Here is a 19,134-nt window from a genome sequence, read left to right as displayed (position 1 = left end):
CGCCCGCCTCCCGCGGAGAGCATGCCGGTCTCCGAGAGACGTCCGCGGCCCTCCGAGCTGGGTGCGAGCCTCGCCTTCCGGCGGAGGGCCCTTCTAGGAGTACCGCCGTCAGTCTCCATGGTGCCGGGTCCTCCGAGCCAAGTCACGTGGCTGGAGGACTCCGCCGAGGAGGCGCGGGGAGGAGAAATGGGCGGGAGGTGGAGGGATTGCTTGAGACTGGGCGACTACCGGGTTGTCATGGAGCCGCGGGGCCGGGCTCGCGCATGCGCCACCTGACCCGCGGGTCCGGTCTTGGAGAGGCGACCTCGGCCCTAGGTGAGAGGGAAGGGCTGGGACCGGGGGCAGAGGGTTTGCACGGGGAGCGTGGGGAAAGGAGGCAGGAGTAGGGGAGAGAAGGGAAGCTATGTAGGCAAGAGAGAGCACCCAGACTTTCGGGGGACGGAGGGCCAAATGGTGGGAGCAGGAGGCGGTGCGGCTGTCCCCCTTACAGTGGGCTGCTTTTGCTGCGAGGGACGAGGCTGCGTGGGAGAGGAATCGCGGGTGACTGAGGACTGTGTGTGGGGACAGGGTTTGTGTGGGAAGCGAGTTCGGTACGCAGTCAGGAAGGGTGCCCCCCCCTCACCCCGGCTAACCCTGCTGAGAGTCCAGGCAGCAGCAGCGAGCTTGCAGGCCTGCAGGGTAGTGAGCAGAGGGCCAGGGAATGGGCAGGTGAGTGAGCGCGGGGCTGGTAACCTGGTGAGGGTCCTGGGCCTCCAGTTTGGGAGTGGACATTGTGCCCCGTCCTGGGCCTGGGACGCAGGTGTGCTGTCACCCGCTTACTTGACTGGTTATTTCCCCTGGGTGGCCAGCTTTCCAGGTATGGTGCCAGGGGCGGGGAGGCGGAGGAGAAGGTGGGTGGTGCCAAGTAAGAAGTTGGTGGGTTTCGAAGAGCTCTGATCCGAGCCCAGGGCACAGGCCGCAGCCAGGCTCCCTGTTATTGCCCAAGTCCTGGCAGGCAGTATGCATTGCCTGGGCGTTTGCCCTGGGAACCTGGTGGTATGCCAGTACCAGCACAGTCCTAGGGTCTGCCCAGTTCTGCCCTGCTGAGCTGGCAGGCTGGTGGATGCCTGGAGGGTGCTCCTGCTGTCTGGCACAGATGCAGCGTGGGCTGGTGCGAATGGGGAGGTGGGCACTGTTACTGTGAACCCTTCTGGAAACAGGGGACTTGGAGAAATTCTCTAATCTTTCAAAGAGGAGATGGAGTGAGCTATGTCTGGTCCCAGAGGACCTTGTATGGAATTGGGGTTCAGGATCTTTGATAGAAATTTGCAGCCAAGTTGGAGAATGGAAATGGATGCCAAGGGATAAATGAATTTTCAGATTTAGGTAGATGGGTCCCTGTCCCGTTCCCCTCACCCCGTTAAACCCCATAGACATTTCCCCAGAATGGTTTCTCCCACATGGAGACCAAGAGAAAACAAACTTCACAAGAAAAGCTAGTAATGTATTTATAATTCTAACTGGAATTACTCCTGATTTGGGGGGTGGTAGGGTCCTCATTTTGTATGGCGCTTTCCTTTCTTGTATTTAAGCCTCTGCTTGGGCTTTCACCTCACACCTCTGTCCATGCACGCATGCAATACACGTGACACATTTTAAAGGGAACTTGAGCTCTTGGGAAAGTTGCCAAGTGTCTATAAAAGGAAAGATCTGAGAGCAGCATTTCAGATCCTTTCCTTGTAAACGTTGGGTCTCCTTTTTATCCTAAGCCTAGATCTCCATAAAGATTGTTTGTGGATGAGACAATCTTTTAATTTGGTTGGTGGATTTATCCTGGAGGCTTCACCTTAGAATAAGGGGTAGATGCGATACCTGGAAGTTAGGTCTTGAGGTGACCACAGTGTTTGGAAATGCACAGTCTTGACCTTCAAGCTGTTCAGGTGATTCAGTGACAGCTAAGCTGCTAGGCTGTCAGTGAGACTCAGCAGGACAGAAGATTTGTTGGAATGTATTATTCTGTTGAGTGCCTCACACATGAATGAGGGGCGCGAAGTTGCAAAGATGGAAAACACAACTCTTGAGGTTGAGGAGACAAATAACTAGACTGTAATGTAAGAAGTATAAAAATAGAAGAACCAAGTGCTACGGAGCCCTTGTTAAGAGTTTTATCTTATACCTATTGATATCAACTTCTATATGTATTGATTCACTTTCCGCTGTGAGTTTTATGTGCACTTTTCTGTCTGGGGGCTATTTGGACAACGTGTTTCATACACCCTTAGAAAAGGCCCGATTAGGGTCAATTCTGACAGTCTGGGGAACTTAAGTCCTTTTGGTGCAGAGTCAGGCACGTGAGGATCTCAGATGTTTGTAAAGCGGCGTTAGTGGGTTCCAGTCTGTGCCAGGAAGCAGGGGATGGCACGGTGGGGAAGGGCTTAGCAACCTCTTTTCGACCGCTAGTCAGCTTATGAGCTTTATTGTAAAATAAAATTGAGGAAAAAGAATCTTAAGGTTTTCAGATTGCCATTTGCATGGCCCTGGGTTCGAGAAGAGCTGTAGAAAATTCCATCACTCTGTGCTTCTCTCCTGCCAAGGGTCTCATGCTGCCGTGTATGAGAGGGTCTGGCTAATTGATGTCCCTAGCGCCACTTGAAGGAAGGAAGTACCTCGCAGAGAAGAGAGGTCAAGGTGGGATGATGTGACCTTTTGTCGTCCATCCCACGTGAACTCTCTTGAGACTCTAAGGCTTTCTGTTGCTTAAAAAGAACTTTACTTAGGTCAGAGGCTTTCATACTTTTAGTCACTTTCACATGCAAAGTAGTTGATTTACTATTCTTTTTGGGTTTTTTAAAGTTTATTTATTTATTTTGAGAAAGAGAGAGCAAAGTACATGCGTGTGCACTAGCTGGAGAGGGGAAGAGAAAGAGAGGAGGGGAGAGAGAGAAACCCAAACAGGCTTCACACTGTCAGCGCTGAGCCCAACTTGGGGCTCGATCTCACAGACAATGAAATCATGACCTAAGGCTGAGATCAAGAGTTGGATACTTAATTGACTGAGCCACCCAGGCCTCTCTCAATGTGCTATTCTAAAGTGGATTATGCATTCTGTATTTCCAACTGCCACCCATTCTCTAAGACTTAATTTTTTACGTCTGTTCTTCTTTTAATCTATTTCTACATTTGTGTTTTGATTCCACAATTAATATTGTTCTGCACATTCCCGATGAACCAGAGAATTCCTATGTATCTTTTTTTTAATGTTTATTTATTTTTGAGAGAGCAAGAGCATGAGCAGGGGAGGGGCAGAGAGAGAGGGAAACACAGAATCCAAAGCAGGCTCCAGGCTCTGAGCTAGCTGTCAGCACAGAGCCTGACACTGGGCTCGAACTAAAGAATGGGGAGATCATGACCTGAACTGAATTCAGACACTTAACCGACTGAGCCACCCAGGCGCCCCTCCTGTGTATCTTCTGTAGCTCTATTGGCTACACTGTAATAATAGTAGCAAGACGTTTCTCATTGTCAAAAGGATTGTAGACTAAATTGGGATGCTTTATCTAAAATACCTAGGGGACGCCACTCGGTTGAGTGTCCGTTTCTTGATTTCAGTTCATGCATGGTCTTCTGGTTGTAGGAGCAGAGTTAGGCTCTTGGCTGGGCCTAGAGCCTGCTTAGGATTCTTTCTGTCCCTTTCTCTGCTCCTACCCAGCTTGCATGTGCACCCTGTAATAATAAATAAGTAATAAGTAAGTCAGAACTGAATAAGTCTGGTTGCCTATCCACAAGCTATATCTACTTCCCTTTTGAAGAAGCTTCCTATTCACTTTTGGATGGTGTTATTTCAGGGAAATGAAACTATGCACATTTGGTGGGTTCTGTGCAAAAGAATCCTGATTTAATTAGAAATGCAGTTTTACATTTTGGTTTACTTTTTAAACTGGATTATTCATGCTGTCATACTTCATAGCCACCTAATAGAGACATTGTTTTGCAAGACAGTGCTGTGCAAGATGGGCGGAGGCCATTGTTTATCTTTTATGCGCATAGGGTTTAACTTGGGACCTGTGTAAGAGTGTTTAGTTTGACGTGGATTGAACGGGGAAGCCAGTCCCCTTACGTGAGTTAGCTATGGTACAAAATAAGTTTTACTTGGAGTTGTGTTTAAAATTCAGCCTGATTCAGGGGCGCCTGGGTGGCTCAGTCGATTAAGCTTCTGACTCTTGATTTCGATTCCGGTCATGATCTCACAGTTCATGAGATCTAGCCCTTCACTGGGCTCTGAGCTGACAGCATAGAGCTTGCTTGGGATTCTCTCTTTCTCTCCTCCCCCCCCTCCCGCAAAATAAATATATAATCTTAAAAAAATTTTTTAAATAAAATTCAGTCTCATTCAGATGGATTCCCTTCAGTCCACTTCTGTATGCAAGAGTATGAGCAAGAGGATTGCTCAAGGATGCTTGTAAATATCTTCGTGTTTAACTTCATCCTGAATCGCTCCTCTGCTTCCGGAGCAGTGGATGTTCTTCACTAGATCCTCTGCTAGAGAAACATTCAGGCCTGATATTTCAGAGATTCCAGAGACAGTGCCCTTTTGGTGGGAGCTTGTGTTTCTCTCCACTCCAAAGGGCAATGGACTGTGAATTAAAACATCACCAGGCAAGGGCGCTTGGGTGGCTCAGTTGGTTGAGCGTCTGGCTTTGGATCAGGTCATGATCTTGCGATTCGTGGGTTCAAGCCCCGCATCAGGCTCTGTGCTGACAGCTAGCTCAGAGCCTGGAGCCTGCTTCAGATTCTGTATCTCCCTCTCTCTCTGACCCTCCTCTGCTCACGCTGTCTCTCTCTCTCAAAAATAAAATTTCTTTAAATAAATAAAACATCACCAGGCATTGTTTCCATCTAGTCTCGCTGTCCATTCATGCCGCTGTAACAAAATACCACAGACTGGGTAGCTTTTAAACAACAAAGACATAATTCTCATAGTTCTAGAGGCTGGAAGTCCAAGATCAGGGTGCTGGCACAGTCAGGTGAGGGCCCCCTTCCAGGTCACAGGCTGTTTCACCACCCTCATGGGGAGGAAGGGGAAAGGATCTCTCCAGAGTCCTCCTTTATAATCCCATTCATGAGGGCTCCACCTTCATGATTTACAACCTCCAAAAGGCCCCGCCTCCTAATACCATCCTCTTTGGGGGTCAGAATCGCAACATATGAATTGTGGGGGGACGCAGACATTCAGAACACAGCACCTACCCAGTTTTCATTGTCACTGTCATTTTCCCTGTTCTCTTTATCCCTGCAATATCCTTTGTGTTCCTCTCATGCCATCCCCACCCCTGCCATTCTGTGGGGACTCAGACGGCCTTGTTAAAATATCTGGAATGTTCCCAGCCTCTGCCAGCCCTTTGAGGGATCGTTTATCTCATTCTTCACACTGTTAGCCAAGTTCTAGATCTGTTGTTGACCAGTTGCCCGGTGGGGGGCAAGTGTAGACTTCTTCAGCTTCTCCGGGCTCCGGACGTGTGCACGTGACAGCCGAGCCAGCACTTCCACTTGGACGGCCCCCAGCCACTGCGCTTTGTGGCCGAGACTGGACCAGCCTCGCCACCCCACTCATCTGGGCTCTTCTCAGGCTGCCTAGCTTAGGAAATGGTGCCGCCACCTACCCCCCAACATGCAGTCACCAAGCCCCAAGTCTTCCTTCCAAATCTGTCTCCAGTCTGTTCACTTCTCTCCATTTCCACTGCCACCACTTTAATCCATCTGGGCTAGGGGCAGTATCCGAATGACCTCAGTGCCTCGCTTGCTTCTCTCCACTTTCATCTCAGTTCAGCACCCAAAATGCTTTTAAAATGCCGAACCAATCACGGGTCACAAGGCACTGCCTGTCTGGCCCTCGCCAGTCCCCCGAGGCACAAGTGCATGGCCTTCCACGAGCCCCTGCCCTGTGCTCTGGCCTCTGAGCTCTTTGAATGTGTCAGACTCTTTGCACCTTTAGGGGCTTCTCCGGATCCTGGGCTATATGTCACTTCCTCAGGAAAGCCTTCCCTTGCCTAGTCCCCTTAGACTGTTCGCCCCTCCCCTTCATAGCTGTTATCAAAATAGTAATTAAGTCATTGTGGGATTGGTTGATTAATGTCTGTCTGGCTATCTAGACCCTAAGCTCCAGGAAGGTAGCAACCATGTCTGTTCTGTTCACTTTGTACTGGTCCTAGCCCAATGCCTGCTCCACAGTGGGCACTTGCTAAATATTTCTAAATGACTCAGTATAACTTAGCTGAGCCTCAGCTTCCTTCTCTGTAAAATGGAATAGCAGCCAAGGAGGATATTAACAGCAATAATGTTGTGGATGGACTTGTGTAGAATCAAAGCACTATTATATAGGATCTTTTTTTTGTGCAGAAAAGTTCTTTTTAAGCCAACATGAGCCTATATGAGGAGCTGTGTTTACTCTGTTGAGTACCTCACCCAAAGTTCATTTGAGCAACTGTGCAACGGGAGGTGGGAGTCAGACCAGAGCCTCCGCAGCGGGCATCACTCCCTCTCCCTCCCTCAGGGAGCAGGGGGAGTTACCCCTTCCAAAAAGCCTAATCAAGCGTGCCTTTGTTAGCAGTTGACAAAGCTTCTACTGAGTATGGTTTGCGTGCCCTGAATTTGTAATGGAATTTGAGGGCAGGAGAGGACAGCGGACCTCCTTTTGGGTGGAAACCATTCTACTGTTGAGCAAACTTGAAGCCTTTGTAAGTTGAGACCTCTGAGAAAATACAGAGGAAGTGGGCGAGGCCAGTGTTCTTTGCCCTTCTTTTCCTCACCGTCTGGATCACCTGTTTCAGCTCTCCAGGCGATGTCTTCTTATGTAATTGTTGTTTCTCCCAGGGCAATCCAGATGAAAGGCAGGACCTGACGAACCCACTCCTAGCCCGCTGAAACATGGAGAGGAAAAACCCACCCAGAGAGAGCCCCAGAAGACTCTCCGTCAAAGTGGGCAAAGGCACAGAGATGAAGAAAGTGGCTCGTCAGCTCGGCGTGGCAGCTGCTGAGTCAGATAAGGACTCTGGATTTTCAGGTTAAAAATACCTATTCCTTCCACATTTCGATGAATGATTTGCCTGAACACTGCCCTCCCTAAAACTCATTCGTGTGATCAAAGTTTTCATGTACAAGATAAATAACCCTCTGACCTCTTAAAATGGTAATTCTGGTGTCGGATGGTGGGCTACCTACCCGTCAGAGTCACTGGGGTTCGTTCTAAAGGGACGATCTGACATCTTTTTCCAACGCAGACTCTCAACTTTAAACGCTATGTTTCCAACCATTGCAAAGTTCCTGGGAAAAAATACTTAAACACCCATCATTCTGTTGTCTTAGCTCCTTTTTCATAGGAATAGCTACGTCGCTGGAAAAAATGCACTGCTGCAAGCTATCGCCATGTAGCAAATGAAACAGAAGCACATTATGATTTAAGATAGCTGTTTTTGCTAAGAAAGTAATTTGCCGTGTATAAAAACATTTCCCCGCCACAACCTGTCCCTGCCAGTATCTGTCCATTTGTACTTGGACTTTGAGACCCCCCACTCCAGTTCCATACTTTATTAAAAATTTTTTTTCTTAATGTTTGTTTATTTTTGAGACAGAGAGAGACAGAACATGAGCAGGGGAGGGGCAGAGAGAGAGGGAGACACAGAATCAGAAGGAGGCTCCAGGCTCTGTGCTGATAGCACAGAGCCTGATGCAGGGCTCAAACCCACATACTATGAGATCATGACCTGAGCCAAAGTCGGATGCTTAACCGGCTGAGCCACCCAGGCACCCCATCCATACTTGAGGATCTATTAGAGACAAGAAAGTAGAACAGTTAGTTCATTTCAAACCTTATACAAAAGGGCTAGCTGCCTATTCAGTGAATCATTCAATTTTGTGCCCAGCACTTCTGTTTCCACGTTTGAGGGTAGTGACTTCAATCTGGCTCTAGAGTCAACATTTGTGGCCCAGAGAATGCAGAGAGATGATGCCCGGGGATTCTGGCTGGGCCAGCATCCTGAGAGCAGAGCCCTCCCCGAGAGGAAGATTTATGTAATCCAGCTTCACAGAGACTTATCAATCCATCTCGTTGATTTATTAATTTACAGTGAGAAATGCAGCTGTTAGGAAAATTAGACCTCTCCCACCCCTAGATTGGTGTGTTTTCTTCCTGTAGGCATGCTGCGCGAGAAGCCAGATTATAAATAGACTGTTGCTCAGGGAGGAACAGAGCACCAGCCGATCGAAAGACTAGAATAGGGCCAGTCCAGCGAAGGGAGGGCCAGCTTATAGCCCTTTGGGCTTCTCCTCTCTCAGCATTGTTTCCCAAGCTTGACTCAACATAAGGCTCATCTGAGGTTCTTGTTAAAAATGCCAATCCCCACCACCCAGGTATATACTGACTCCCCTGGGGTCGTCAGTTGCTGAAGGAATCTCATCAGTGTTATTTATTTAATTAGCAGAATGTCTTCTCAAACTCACAGGGAATTGGAGTACCTACTGAGTAATGATAATGTTAACATTTATATAGAATTTGTCATATAAGTTCTGTATAACCAGGGGCTGGCTGGGAAGTCAGTCCCTGATGAATAATGTTTGCCAATTTCCATGATGTATATATTCTCACCAGGACTAATTAGTTTCAAGCTACTAATAAGACGTTACTGAATGTGGGGATGGGAAGATTTGGGCAACTAGAAAAGTCCTTAAGAGCCGGCAGAACCAGCTGCAGCACGTGGCTGCACAGATCATAGTTCACGTACAATAAATCCTAATAACTACCCTGTGAGAAGGTAACTATTCTGTTCCCCACTTTACAGATGAGGAAACTGAGGCATAGAAAGATTCCATAATTTCCAGGATCATGCAACTGGTCAGTAGGAGAGCTGGGATTTGAATCCAGGGACCTGTGCTTCCAGAGGCCCTACCTTTCGACACCATTGCCCAGTATTCTGGAAAGCTCTGATGAAATTCTTTAGGTCACTGTCAACCAAATCCTCCTCATTTATCATCTATTCACTCAGTAATTGATTAGGAGCAGTCAGTGGGGAATACATTGGCGGAGATGCTCACAATTGCTACACTGGAGTGCAAATATTCTGTGCGGGGACTAAAATAAACCTATATTTGGTGTGACTGACACACTGCTGTGTGGAAAAGTTGTGCTTCCGTAGGATGATCAGAAGATTCCCTTGCATCGGCATTCCATACATACTGAGCTCTGGCCAAAACTGCTGATCGGGGACCGGGCCAAGCCTAAGGCAGAAGTATGGGTGGGTTCATGGATATGTGTGGAGTTCCTGTTATCTGAATGGTGAGAATGTTGCCCTGGATTAAGCTAAGTTACTCTAGCCACACTCCTATTGGTTAGGACGGCCACGACAGAATGTAATAAATCAGGTGGCTCAGACAGCAGATCTGCTGTCTCACAGTTCTGGAGGATAGAGGTCCAAGATCATGATGTGGACAGGGTTCGCTCTCTCAGGGCGTGAGAGAGAATTAGGGGGAAAAATACTGATCACAAGGCCCCTCTCCTGGAGATTGTGGTAGCAAGGATCTGGGGGAAGGCCTTCGTGAAAGGTGGATTTTATTTATTTATTTTTTAACAGGTGCTCCTGGTGATATCTGTGATCAGACCAGTGGTCTGGGAAACATCGTAGAACTACTATCTCATATTTTTCTTTTATTATCATGTTTGTTTTTCATGTTTTTTCCTTATCATGGAGGTGATGTGTGCTTGTTGTGGAAGCTTAGAAATTTAGGAACATGCAAAGAAGAAACTAAACATTATCCATAATCCCACCACCTATTATTCCCAATATGCTGACATTTCAGGACACCATTTGACAATGCCTTGTCAGGCCAGCTGTTTTGTAGTATGTCCCAATGTCTGGATAGCTTTTCTGATAGTTTCTTTACTCTCTTTGTAGAAGTGCTTTAAGGAGTATTGTGTTGTTCAGACACAAGATGGTATTAAAAATACTCTAACTCATTATGCCCCCGAAAATAGCCCCAGGAGATGACTTTGGCCACTCCTGGGCCAGGTGCCAGTGAGCTAGTTCACAGAGTTATCATTCCAGCTACCTGGGAGTGTGCTGTGATTTGTAAAACCAAGGTAGTTTTTCCCTTTTTTTAAAAAAATCTTTTAATGTTTTATTTATTTTTGATACACAGAGACAGAGCATGAGAGGGGGAGGGGCAGAGAGAGTAAGAGACACAGAACCGGAAGCAGGCTTCAGGCTCTGAGCTAGCTGTCAGCACAGAGCCTGACGCGGGGCTCGAACCCACAAACGTGAGATCTGACCTTGAGCCGAAGTCGGAGGCTTAACCAACTGAGCCACCCAGGCGCCCCAGTTTTTCCCTTTTTAATTATATTCCTATATTTAATTATTCTCATTTTATTTTATTTTAAAATTTTTAATGTTTTTTATTTATTTTTGAGAGACAGAGAGACAGCGTGAGCAGGAGAGAGTCAGAGAGAGCGGGAGACACAGAATCTGAAGCAGGCTCCAGGCTCTGAGCTAGCTGTCAGCACAGAGCCTGATGCGGGGCTTGAACCCACGAACCGTGAGATCATGACCTGAGCTGAAGCCAGATGCTTAACCAACTGAGCCACCCAGGCGCCCCTAATTATTCCCATTTTAATTATTTCCCTAACTTTATATTTTGAAACACTTCCGATCTACACAAAAGTGAATGAATATCACAGATGTCTTTCATTCAGATTCACTAAGGGATATCATTTTGCCATGTTGCTTTATCGCTATACAAGCAGACCTCTTTATATACACACACGTAAATATATATATAATACAAACGTGTATGTGTAAAAAATATGTGTATATACTGAACTATTGCCAGTAAGTTGTAAACGCTTGACCCTTTATTCATAACTACTTAAGTACAAATCTTCTGTAAAATTACAATATCATTGTCATAACTGAAAATTTTCACATTGATGTAGTTATTAATTAGCTATAGTCCACATTTAGATATTTTCCATTGTCTCAATAATGTCCTGTATAGCTGTTTGTCTTTTTGTCTATTTGTTGGTTTTGGATCCAGGATGCAGTTGAGAATCGGGCATTTCATTTAGTTGTCCTTTTTAGTCTTAGTCTAGAACAGTGTCCTCATCTTTCCTTGCCTTTTTTTTCCCTTTCCTTTTTCCCTTTGTTTTCTTTTTTAATTACAGTGACTTTTTTTTAAAAGTTTATTTATTTGAGAGAGAGAGAGCATGAGCACGGGAGGGACAGAGAGAGAGGGAGAGAGAGAATCCCAAGCAGGCTCTGCGCTGTCAGTGCAGACAGAGCCTGACATGGGGCTCAGACCCATGAACTGAGACCATACCCTGAGCCGAAGTCGGACTCAACCAACTAGTCACCCAGGTGCCACAACGACGGTGACATTTTTGTGATGAGTTAGGCCTGTTGTTTTGTAGAATGTCTCACTCTGGATTTTTCTGGTATTTCCCCATTAATAGAATCAGGATACACATTTCCTTTTATTTTTTTTTTACCAGAATAGTACATTTTTGCTGTTACATCCTTCCCATTGCAATGCATAATGAGACTCCTAAGTGTGTCTCATTCTTGATGAGGCCCTGGTGGATCACCTGGTTAAGGTAGTGTTTAAGCGGCGCGCCTGGGTGGCTCAGTCGGTTAAGCCTCCGACTTTGGCTCAGGTCAGATCTCACGTTAGTGGGTTCGAGCCCTGCGTCGGGCTCTGTGCTAACAGCTAGCTCAGAACCTGGAGCCTGCTTCCAGTTCTGTGTCTCCTTCTCTCTCTGCCCCTCCCCCTCTCATGCTCTGTCTCTCTCTGTATCAAAAATAAATAAAACAAAACATTAAAAAAATTTTAAAAAAAGAAGATACTATCTTTCAAAAAAAAAAAGGTAGTGTTTAAGCCTATAACCAGATTTCTTTATTGTAAAAGTACCTTTTCTCTTTGTAATTAGAACGTAATTTATGGGATGATACTCTGAGACTCTGTGACTCTCCTGTTTCCCAAAAATTCTTGACCAGTGGCTTTAGCAACCATCGCTGATTATCCTTAGCTGAATCAATGACTATACCCGTGGCTTAAAAACAGTGATCTGACTTTATCATTCCTTGCACATTTTATTAGCTGACACTTTTCTGTAAAGGTGAGTTTGTCCTCCTTTTTTGAGTATCAGTATGGGTACATGGAATTCTTTTGTAATTCAGTTTGTCAATCCTATATCATTATTCTTGTTGATACTCAGATTGTCCCAAGTTTGGCCCAAGCTCCGTGATAGTTCCTGTGTTGTTTTGCCTTGACCCCATTTGTGTCTGATCACTTCCTTGTTTTGGGGGACAGTAAGATGCCCAGGCTCATCTTGTACTTTTTACTGCTGAGGACTCGAATTGAGCTCCCCTGTTTCTCCCAGAATCTGTTTTTCTTTTTTATGTAGGATGGCATTTATTTTATTTTTTTATTTTTATTTTTTTTAATTTTAATGTTTTATTTATTTTTGATACAGAGAGACAGAGCATGAGAGGGGGAGGGGCAGAGAGAGAGAGAGGGAGACACAGAAATGGAAGTAGGCTCCAGGCTCTGAGCTACCTGTCAGCACAGAGCCTGACACGGGGCTCGAACCCACGAACGTGAGATCTGACCTGAGCCGAAGTCGGAGACTTAACCGACTGAGCCACCCAGGCGCCCCTAGGATGGCATTTAGAAACCAAGGCCAGTCCATAGGTATGCATTTGGCTTCCGAGGTCCTTTGTTTCTGGCCATGGTTCTTTTTTTTTCTTTTTCTTTTAACATTTATTTATTTTTGAAAGACAGTGAGTGAACAGGGGAGGGGAGAGAGAGAAAGAGACACAGAATCCGAAGCAGGCTTCAGGCTCTGAGCTAGCGGTCAGCACAAAGCCCGATGTGGGGCTCGAACCCACGAACAGTGGGATCATGACCCGAGCCAAAGTCGGACGCTCAACCGACTGAGCCACCCAGGCACCCCTCGACATGGTTCTTAACTAGAGGCGCACATTTGGATTACTTGTGCTTTGTGAAAATCCACTTGCCAGGGCCCCAGAGAGATCAGTTCAGCAGATTGAGGGGAGGACCCCAACATCTGTAAATTCTAAAAAGCAACCTGAGAGATTCTGATTAAGTGCAAGTGTTGACAGTTACGCCTCATTTAAATTACAGTCACATTTCGGTCCTACCTCATCCAAATTGCACTGAGAGTCTTGAGCATTTAGTGTATTCCCAGACCCCTCACTAGCTGAGCTATAGCAGTCTCTTGGTTCACTCTAGCAGGTAGTTAATTAAGTCTTTTTTGAATGGATCTCCCATCAGGCAGCCTTATCTTCTTCACCATAGAGAGTGTCTTTCCGTCACCCTTTGTGCAGGGTCCCCGGGAGGAACACCCAGCATCCATTTAGGACACGGACAAGGGAGGTGTTTACTGGGTGGCGGTGGGTAACAAAGTCATACTTTAAATTTCAGCTCTGATGATCTTTCCCAGAATTGTACAATTAGAACACCTAGGAAGGAGCCGTTTTGAGGTTTGCAGGTTCATTTTGTTTTGATTATTAGAACTGTGTCTTGTGCTGCCCAGAGCCTCTCAAGGTCTTAGTCCTGCCCCAGGTCATGCCCGTACTCCCTTCCCCTTTCAGCATCGGATTCTTGAAGGTAATGCTCTAACTCTGAAGCCTTCCACCCGGGTCTCCGGTGGGGGTGATGGTTAGGCTCACAGAAGCCCTAACTGACGCGAGCTTTGGTCTGTAACAGTTAGAACGGAAGCCTGCTGTCCTGAGGCAGCGCCGCTTCACCTTTTGGGGTGGGAGGGATAATAGTGGCCTCCACTGAGAATACAGTGAAAGCTAAAGGCCCGTTCAGAAAAAGCCACAAAAACGTCTATCACAAATGTTCTGTTCCATTTCAAGAAGTCTGTTGACTCCTTAGAAGTTCCCCTTAAGAGCCCTGAGCCTAGATCCTAAGTGAACTGACCATTCTTCTGCCCAGCAGATGGGAGCTCGGAATGTCTGAGCTCGGCAGAGCAGATGGAGTCCGAGGACATGCTGAGCGCCTTAGGCTGGAGCCGGGAACACAGGCCAAGGCAGAACTCCAAGACCGCAGGCAGTGCCTTCCCGGCGCTGTCCCCGATGGTTGTCATGAAGAACGTGCTGGTCAAACAGGTGAGGGGGATGACTGTCTCCTGCCGTCTCCGCACAGGAATGTTCTCGAGCTTCCTGCGTGCCGAGCCTCTCCCTGTCTGCCCAGGAGAGAGAGAGAAGCAGACGGCTAGTGCCACACTGATGGCGCACGTCAGCCGTGGGGAGACGATGTTTGCTTTCAGCTCCTGACGGTGTTTTCAGAAGGACCACAGCAGTCATGACGTGTGTTCTCATTTTCCAGACGGCAGGACTGCTTCACTCCTCTATCCCCAGTTTGTCCAAAGGGACCCCAGCTTTCTTTAGTGACAGATAAAGGAACGAAGCAGAAACATTGTCACTCTTCCTGGTGCATTCTAACATATGACAGAAGTGGGGGTAGCAACAAAGGAATCTCTTTTCGTTTGAATTGCCCCTGAGTTGAGGAAGGTAAGGTGTATTTATTTGAGACGTAGAGGCGATTTCCACGTTCTCCCAAAGCCATGTCATTAGTGAGAAGGCAGCTCTTTGGTTTGGGGATGGCTGTCCCAGCAGCCTCCACACAGCAGTGCTGTGGAATTGAAAATACCCTGTTTGGGGCTTTATGACACAACTCTGCATATTGTGTGATTATTGTCTGGAAATGAAAGCAGAGAAGATTTAGATGGCAATGTAAGCTCAGCCCCGGTGTTTGAAAGAGAATTCAATCATGGGAACTTGGTTGAAGGACATTTAACCTTACCTTACCTTCCTTTGCCCGAAAGCATGCCAGTTCTTGCACGGGTCTATTCATCCATGAGACTACTTGAGGCTAGTGAAGTTTTACATCTGGCGTGTGTCGTGGGCCTTCCCACCTTAGGCAGAAGAACATGTCCAGAGCCTCACAGGACACCCCTAAGATCCTACTTACCTAGTTATTACAGTGGAACACAAACTGATTTTCTTTTTTCTTTTTAAAAATTTTTTATGTTATTTATTTATTTTTGAGAGACAGAGAGAAACAGTGGGAACAGGGGAAGGTCAGAGAGAGAGGGAGACACAGAATCTGAAGCAGGCTCTAGGCTCTGAGCTAGCTATCAGCACAGAGCCGGACATGGGGCTCGAACCCACGAACCATGAGATCATGACCTGAGCCGAAGCCGGACGATTAACCGACTGAGCCACTCAGGTGCCCCACAAACTGATTTTCAACAAGGCAACCCAGGGCCTCTGGGAAAAGAATTAGAAGATTTTTACTTGGCCGCTTGTATCTCAGCCGGAAGCACAGTTCCCTTATTGAAATGAAGAGAGAAAATAAAGACGTGAAATAGAGCCCAAATGAGGTTGTCCAGGCCCCGCTAGTGCCGCCTGCTTCTCAGGGCTTCCTTTCTCCCGGGTTCTTTTGCTCCCTGCCTTCTTCTCTTGTTCCCTTACCGCTCTCTGCTATGTCTATGTTTATACGCCTTCTTTGTTGGAGGCGAGGCTGGCAGCTCCCAGAGCTGAGAACAGCCCACGGGCGAGGAGTGAGTAGGCTTTTTGGCAGAGCCCGCATTCTTCAGGACAAAGACCTCCAGGAAGGCTGCTGCGCTTGATCAGGAGATTGGAGGCCGAGGGCAGGCTGACCTAGTGGAATAGTCTAGGAGTTTTATTTTGTTGTTGTTTTTTTTGTACTTGCTAGAATCTGGCACATTCCAAAATTAAAATAATTATATGCTAAAAAAATCTCTGCATATCATATAATGTCTTGATTATTGCTGCCTGCTCTTAGGTATTTTTCTTTTGAGGGTCTGAGTCCATTTCTGTCACCAGCCCATGTGATCTCGTACATATTTACTCCACCACCGTGGATTTCAGTTTGCTCATCTTTAACATAAAGGCTTTATGTGAAATGTTCTGAGATCCTATCCAAGCGGAAAATCTTGTTCTGTGTTTCCTCAAATGATTTAGACGTGAATAATACATTATAAAATCTAATAATTATGACAGATAAGCTACGTATCGATTAGGGCAGTGGGCATACAGCGGCATTGGGAAGAACAGTCCACTGAAAGCATCTTGGGAAAGCGATGGGTTAGATATTGTCTGAACCCATTTGCCTTGCAGGTCTGTCCTTACGGTATGAGTGACTAGGGGGAGAGCCTAAAGTCTTACTTCTGACTGCGCTAGGCGGACCTCTGCTTCAGAAGACCCCTAACTTTGGATCTCTGATAGGAAAATGTAGTTGCGAGGCCTAGCATTGCTTATGCACCCTCCAGGAGATGTTTGAACACCAAGCGGGCCCCAGAATGGGCTCTCGGGGTCATCCTAGCCTTGTTACAAATGAACTGTAGTTGAATTTGGCTTAAAGTTCCTAGCCAGGCATCCAAGAAGCCGAAATGTGTGCCAAATGGTGTGCAGACGTGGGAAGACAGTCCATAGCTTTCATCAGATAAATCAAATGACCCCACCAGGGATAAGAACCTCTGCTTCCTAACCTCACCAACCCTCATATCTTTGGGACCAAGTTGGAACTAGGTTGGCTTTTGAATATTAGACACAAGGAGCCATACCCTTCTTTAATAGGCTTCTATCCAGATCAATAAGAATAAAAACACATAATTTGAGGACTAACATCACAAAAGCAGAGTAGGGAATGGTTAGGCTGGGTTTTAGAGTCAAGGCTGTGTTTTAGAGTCAGACCCAGGATGGAATCCTAGCTCTGTCACTTCAGTCGCTTGGAGACTTAAAGCAGGTTATTTCCACTTTCTGAGCCTCCGTTTCTTATTTATGAAAGAAGACACTAACCGCTGCGCACGGGTGTAGGGAGAGGGAACGAGAGCCCTCAGCAGAAGTCATCACACACAGGGCTGACCCGCAGGAAGCACAGGCAAGCCCTGTCCGCCTCAGTGGCTTTGTGGTTGCCAGGATATCACTGACTTAAACACAGGGGCCCAGACAATATGTAAGTTTCTAATCAAAAGTCGCTTTCAAGTAAAAGAGGTTCCAGATCTAATTAAATGAAGACCGACTTTGGTGCGAGGATACGTTTACAGTCTTGAGATTAGCGCATTTACACTTAAGGCCAGGAAACTGTACTATCCGTGTTTTTATTGCGTCAGTTCTGACCTCAACCACGTCACTACTTCACCTACCTACAATTTCTTTTTCTCAGTGGTAGCAGTTGAATAAAGATCGAGATTTCCTCCAGTCTTCCTTTAAGAAAACTTTAAAAACAGCCCAATGGTACCAGATTCAGACGGATTTTCAAGCCACAGTCGCGTTCTCTAGAAGGGCTGCCTCGTAGGGGAGGAAGGCCCTGTAGTTGTACAAGCACCTGGTAGGAGGCCGCAGTGCCTCTCCTTTCAGCGGGTCACAGTAGCGAGCCGCTCTTTTCCTTTGTTTTCAGGGCAGCAGCTCCTCGCAGCTCCAGTCGTGGACTGTCCAGCCCTCCTTCGAAGTGATCTCCGCTCAGCCGCCGCTGCTGCTCCTCCATCCGCCCGCACCCGCGCCCACCAGCCCATGTCCCGCCGGCGAGAAGAAGTCGGACTCCAGGAACTACTTGCCCATTCTAAACTCTTACACCAAAATAGCCCCCCACCCGGGCAAAAGGGGCCTTTCCCTCAGCTTGGAAGAAAGAAGGGAAAGCGGAGTGCAGAAGAAAGTCTGCACGGAGAGACTTGGGCCGAGCTTGGCTTCCAGTGAGCCCAGCAAGCCCGGGGCGGCGCCCCCCAGGCCGCCCGCGCTGGCACCCCCGGGGACCAAGCTCACCGAGGACTCCGCCCCGCAGGGGGTGCCCTCCCTAGTGGCCGGCGGGAGCCCGCAGACTCTGCAGCCCGTGTCCAGCAGCCACGTGGCCAAAGCGCCCAGCCTGACCTTCGCCTCCCCCGCCAGCCCCGTCTGCGCGGCGGACAGCACCCTGCACGGCCTGGAGAGCAGCGCCCCGCTGTCGCCGCTGTCGGCCAGCTGCAGCTCGCCCCTGTGGGCCGCCGAGCACCTGTGCCGCAGCCCCGATCTCTTCGCGGAGCAGCGGCGGAGCAAGCACAGGCGCTTCCAGAACACCCTGGTGGTCCTGCACAAGTCTGGCCTCCTGGAGATCACTCTGAAGACCAAGGAGTTGATCCGTCAGAACCAGGCGACTCAGTTGGAGCTAGACCAGCTGAAGGAGCAGACCCAGCTGTTCCTAGAGGCCGCCAAGAGCAGGGCTCCTCAGGCCTGGGCCAAGCTGCAGGCGGCCTTGACCTCGGGGGCAAGTCGGGCCGGCAGCGACCTGCAGGCGTTCTCTGACCACCCAGACATGTAGCACGGAAGGCGCGTTTCCCTGTTACTTGAGCAGTTCTTTTGAACTCTTTTGCGGTTTCTACTCCTGTTTCCCAGAGCTTCTGTAAGAGCTTTTCCTTCTAAACTTAAACCGTTTGGCAGTTCACTTATGAAGCCACATGCCAGTACCTGGCTGCTGTCTTAACCTGTGGTCCGTGCACAGTTTACGCACGAGTCCGTCCCTCTGAGGACCTCCCATGCAGAGTGTCCTGAGTCCCCCTTTCCTTGGCCTGCAGGCTCATAGATGGGTCACGGGGCAAAGCGGGCCAGCCGGTTGTGTGGGGCTCTTCTGGCTGTCCCCTCCCACCATCCCACTCACTCACTGTGATCAAGGGCACAGTGACAGGGATGAGCCCACAGAGTGACATCTGTCAAGCAGGGGAGTAGGCGATATAAGTGACATAAGGATCCCTTTGTGGATCTTCTCGTGGATGGCTTATTCACAGAGAAAAATCCGAGGTGTGCCTGCATTCCACAAGGCATCGTGCCATTTGGGTGAAAACTCAAATGCCAAGGGCACAGGTCTGGCCGTGGGTGCAGGCGCTTAATCATGTGAAGCTTTGTCTTCCTCAACTGGAACGTCAAGGGGAGAGGAGGATAGCACATTGAACTCTTACACTTTAGTCCCAAGCCAGATTTCTCGTCACTTAAACTGGTAGGCAAAATACTTCAGATTTTTAAAGTATGGAATGGATTCGGTACCATCTGGAATTATAATTGCTGAATTGCTTTTTTTTTTTTTTTTTTT

At 47.7% G+C, this 19,134-nt stretch overlaps 1 protein-coding gene across 1 annotated transcript; it reads left to right on the top strand.

Moving 5' to 3' along the window:
• The first annotated feature begins 203 nt into the window (after positions 1-203).
• CIPC (CLOCK interacting pacemaker) lies at positions 204-19,122 on the top strand. The gene is made up of 4 exons (XM_029952556.1): positions 204-315; positions 6,850-7,039; positions 13,987-14,156; positions 17,476-19,122. Exons 2-4 carry the CDS (start codon positions 6,904-6,906, stop codon positions 18,367-18,369), a joined length of 1,200 nt encoding a protein of 399 aa, XP_029808416.1. The 5' UTR covers positions 204-315; positions 6,850-6,903; the 3' UTR covers positions 18,370-19,122.
• The last annotated feature ends 12 nt before the right edge of the window (positions 19,123-19,134 follow it).

This window comes from Suricata suricatta, chromosome 9 (genome assembly GCF_006229205.1).
Source record: "Suricata suricatta isolate VVHF042 chromosome 9, meerkat_22Aug2017_6uvM2_HiC, whole genome shotgun sequence".
Lineage (NCBI taxonomy): Eukaryota > Metazoa > Chordata > Mammalia > Carnivora > Herpestidae > Suricata > Suricata suricatta.
This window is presented reverse-complemented; position numbering and strand designations above follow the sequence as displayed.

What these genes read in the sequence shown, in the direction of transcription:
- CIPC (XM_029952556.1), top strand. Translation starts at nt 6,904, where the DNA reads ATGGAGAGGAAAAACCCACCCAGAGAGAGCCCCAGAAGACTCTCCGTC. An exon ending in TAAGGACTCTGGATTTTCAG is followed by an intron (nt 7,040 to 13,986) that starts GTTAAAAATACC and finishes TCTGCCCAGCAG; the next exon opens with ATGGGAGCTCGGAATGTCTG. An exon ending in AGAACGTGCTGGTCAAACAG is followed by an intron (nt 14,157 to 17,475) that starts GTGAGGGGGATG and finishes CTTTGTTTTCAG; the next exon opens with GGCAGCAGCTCCTCGCAGCT.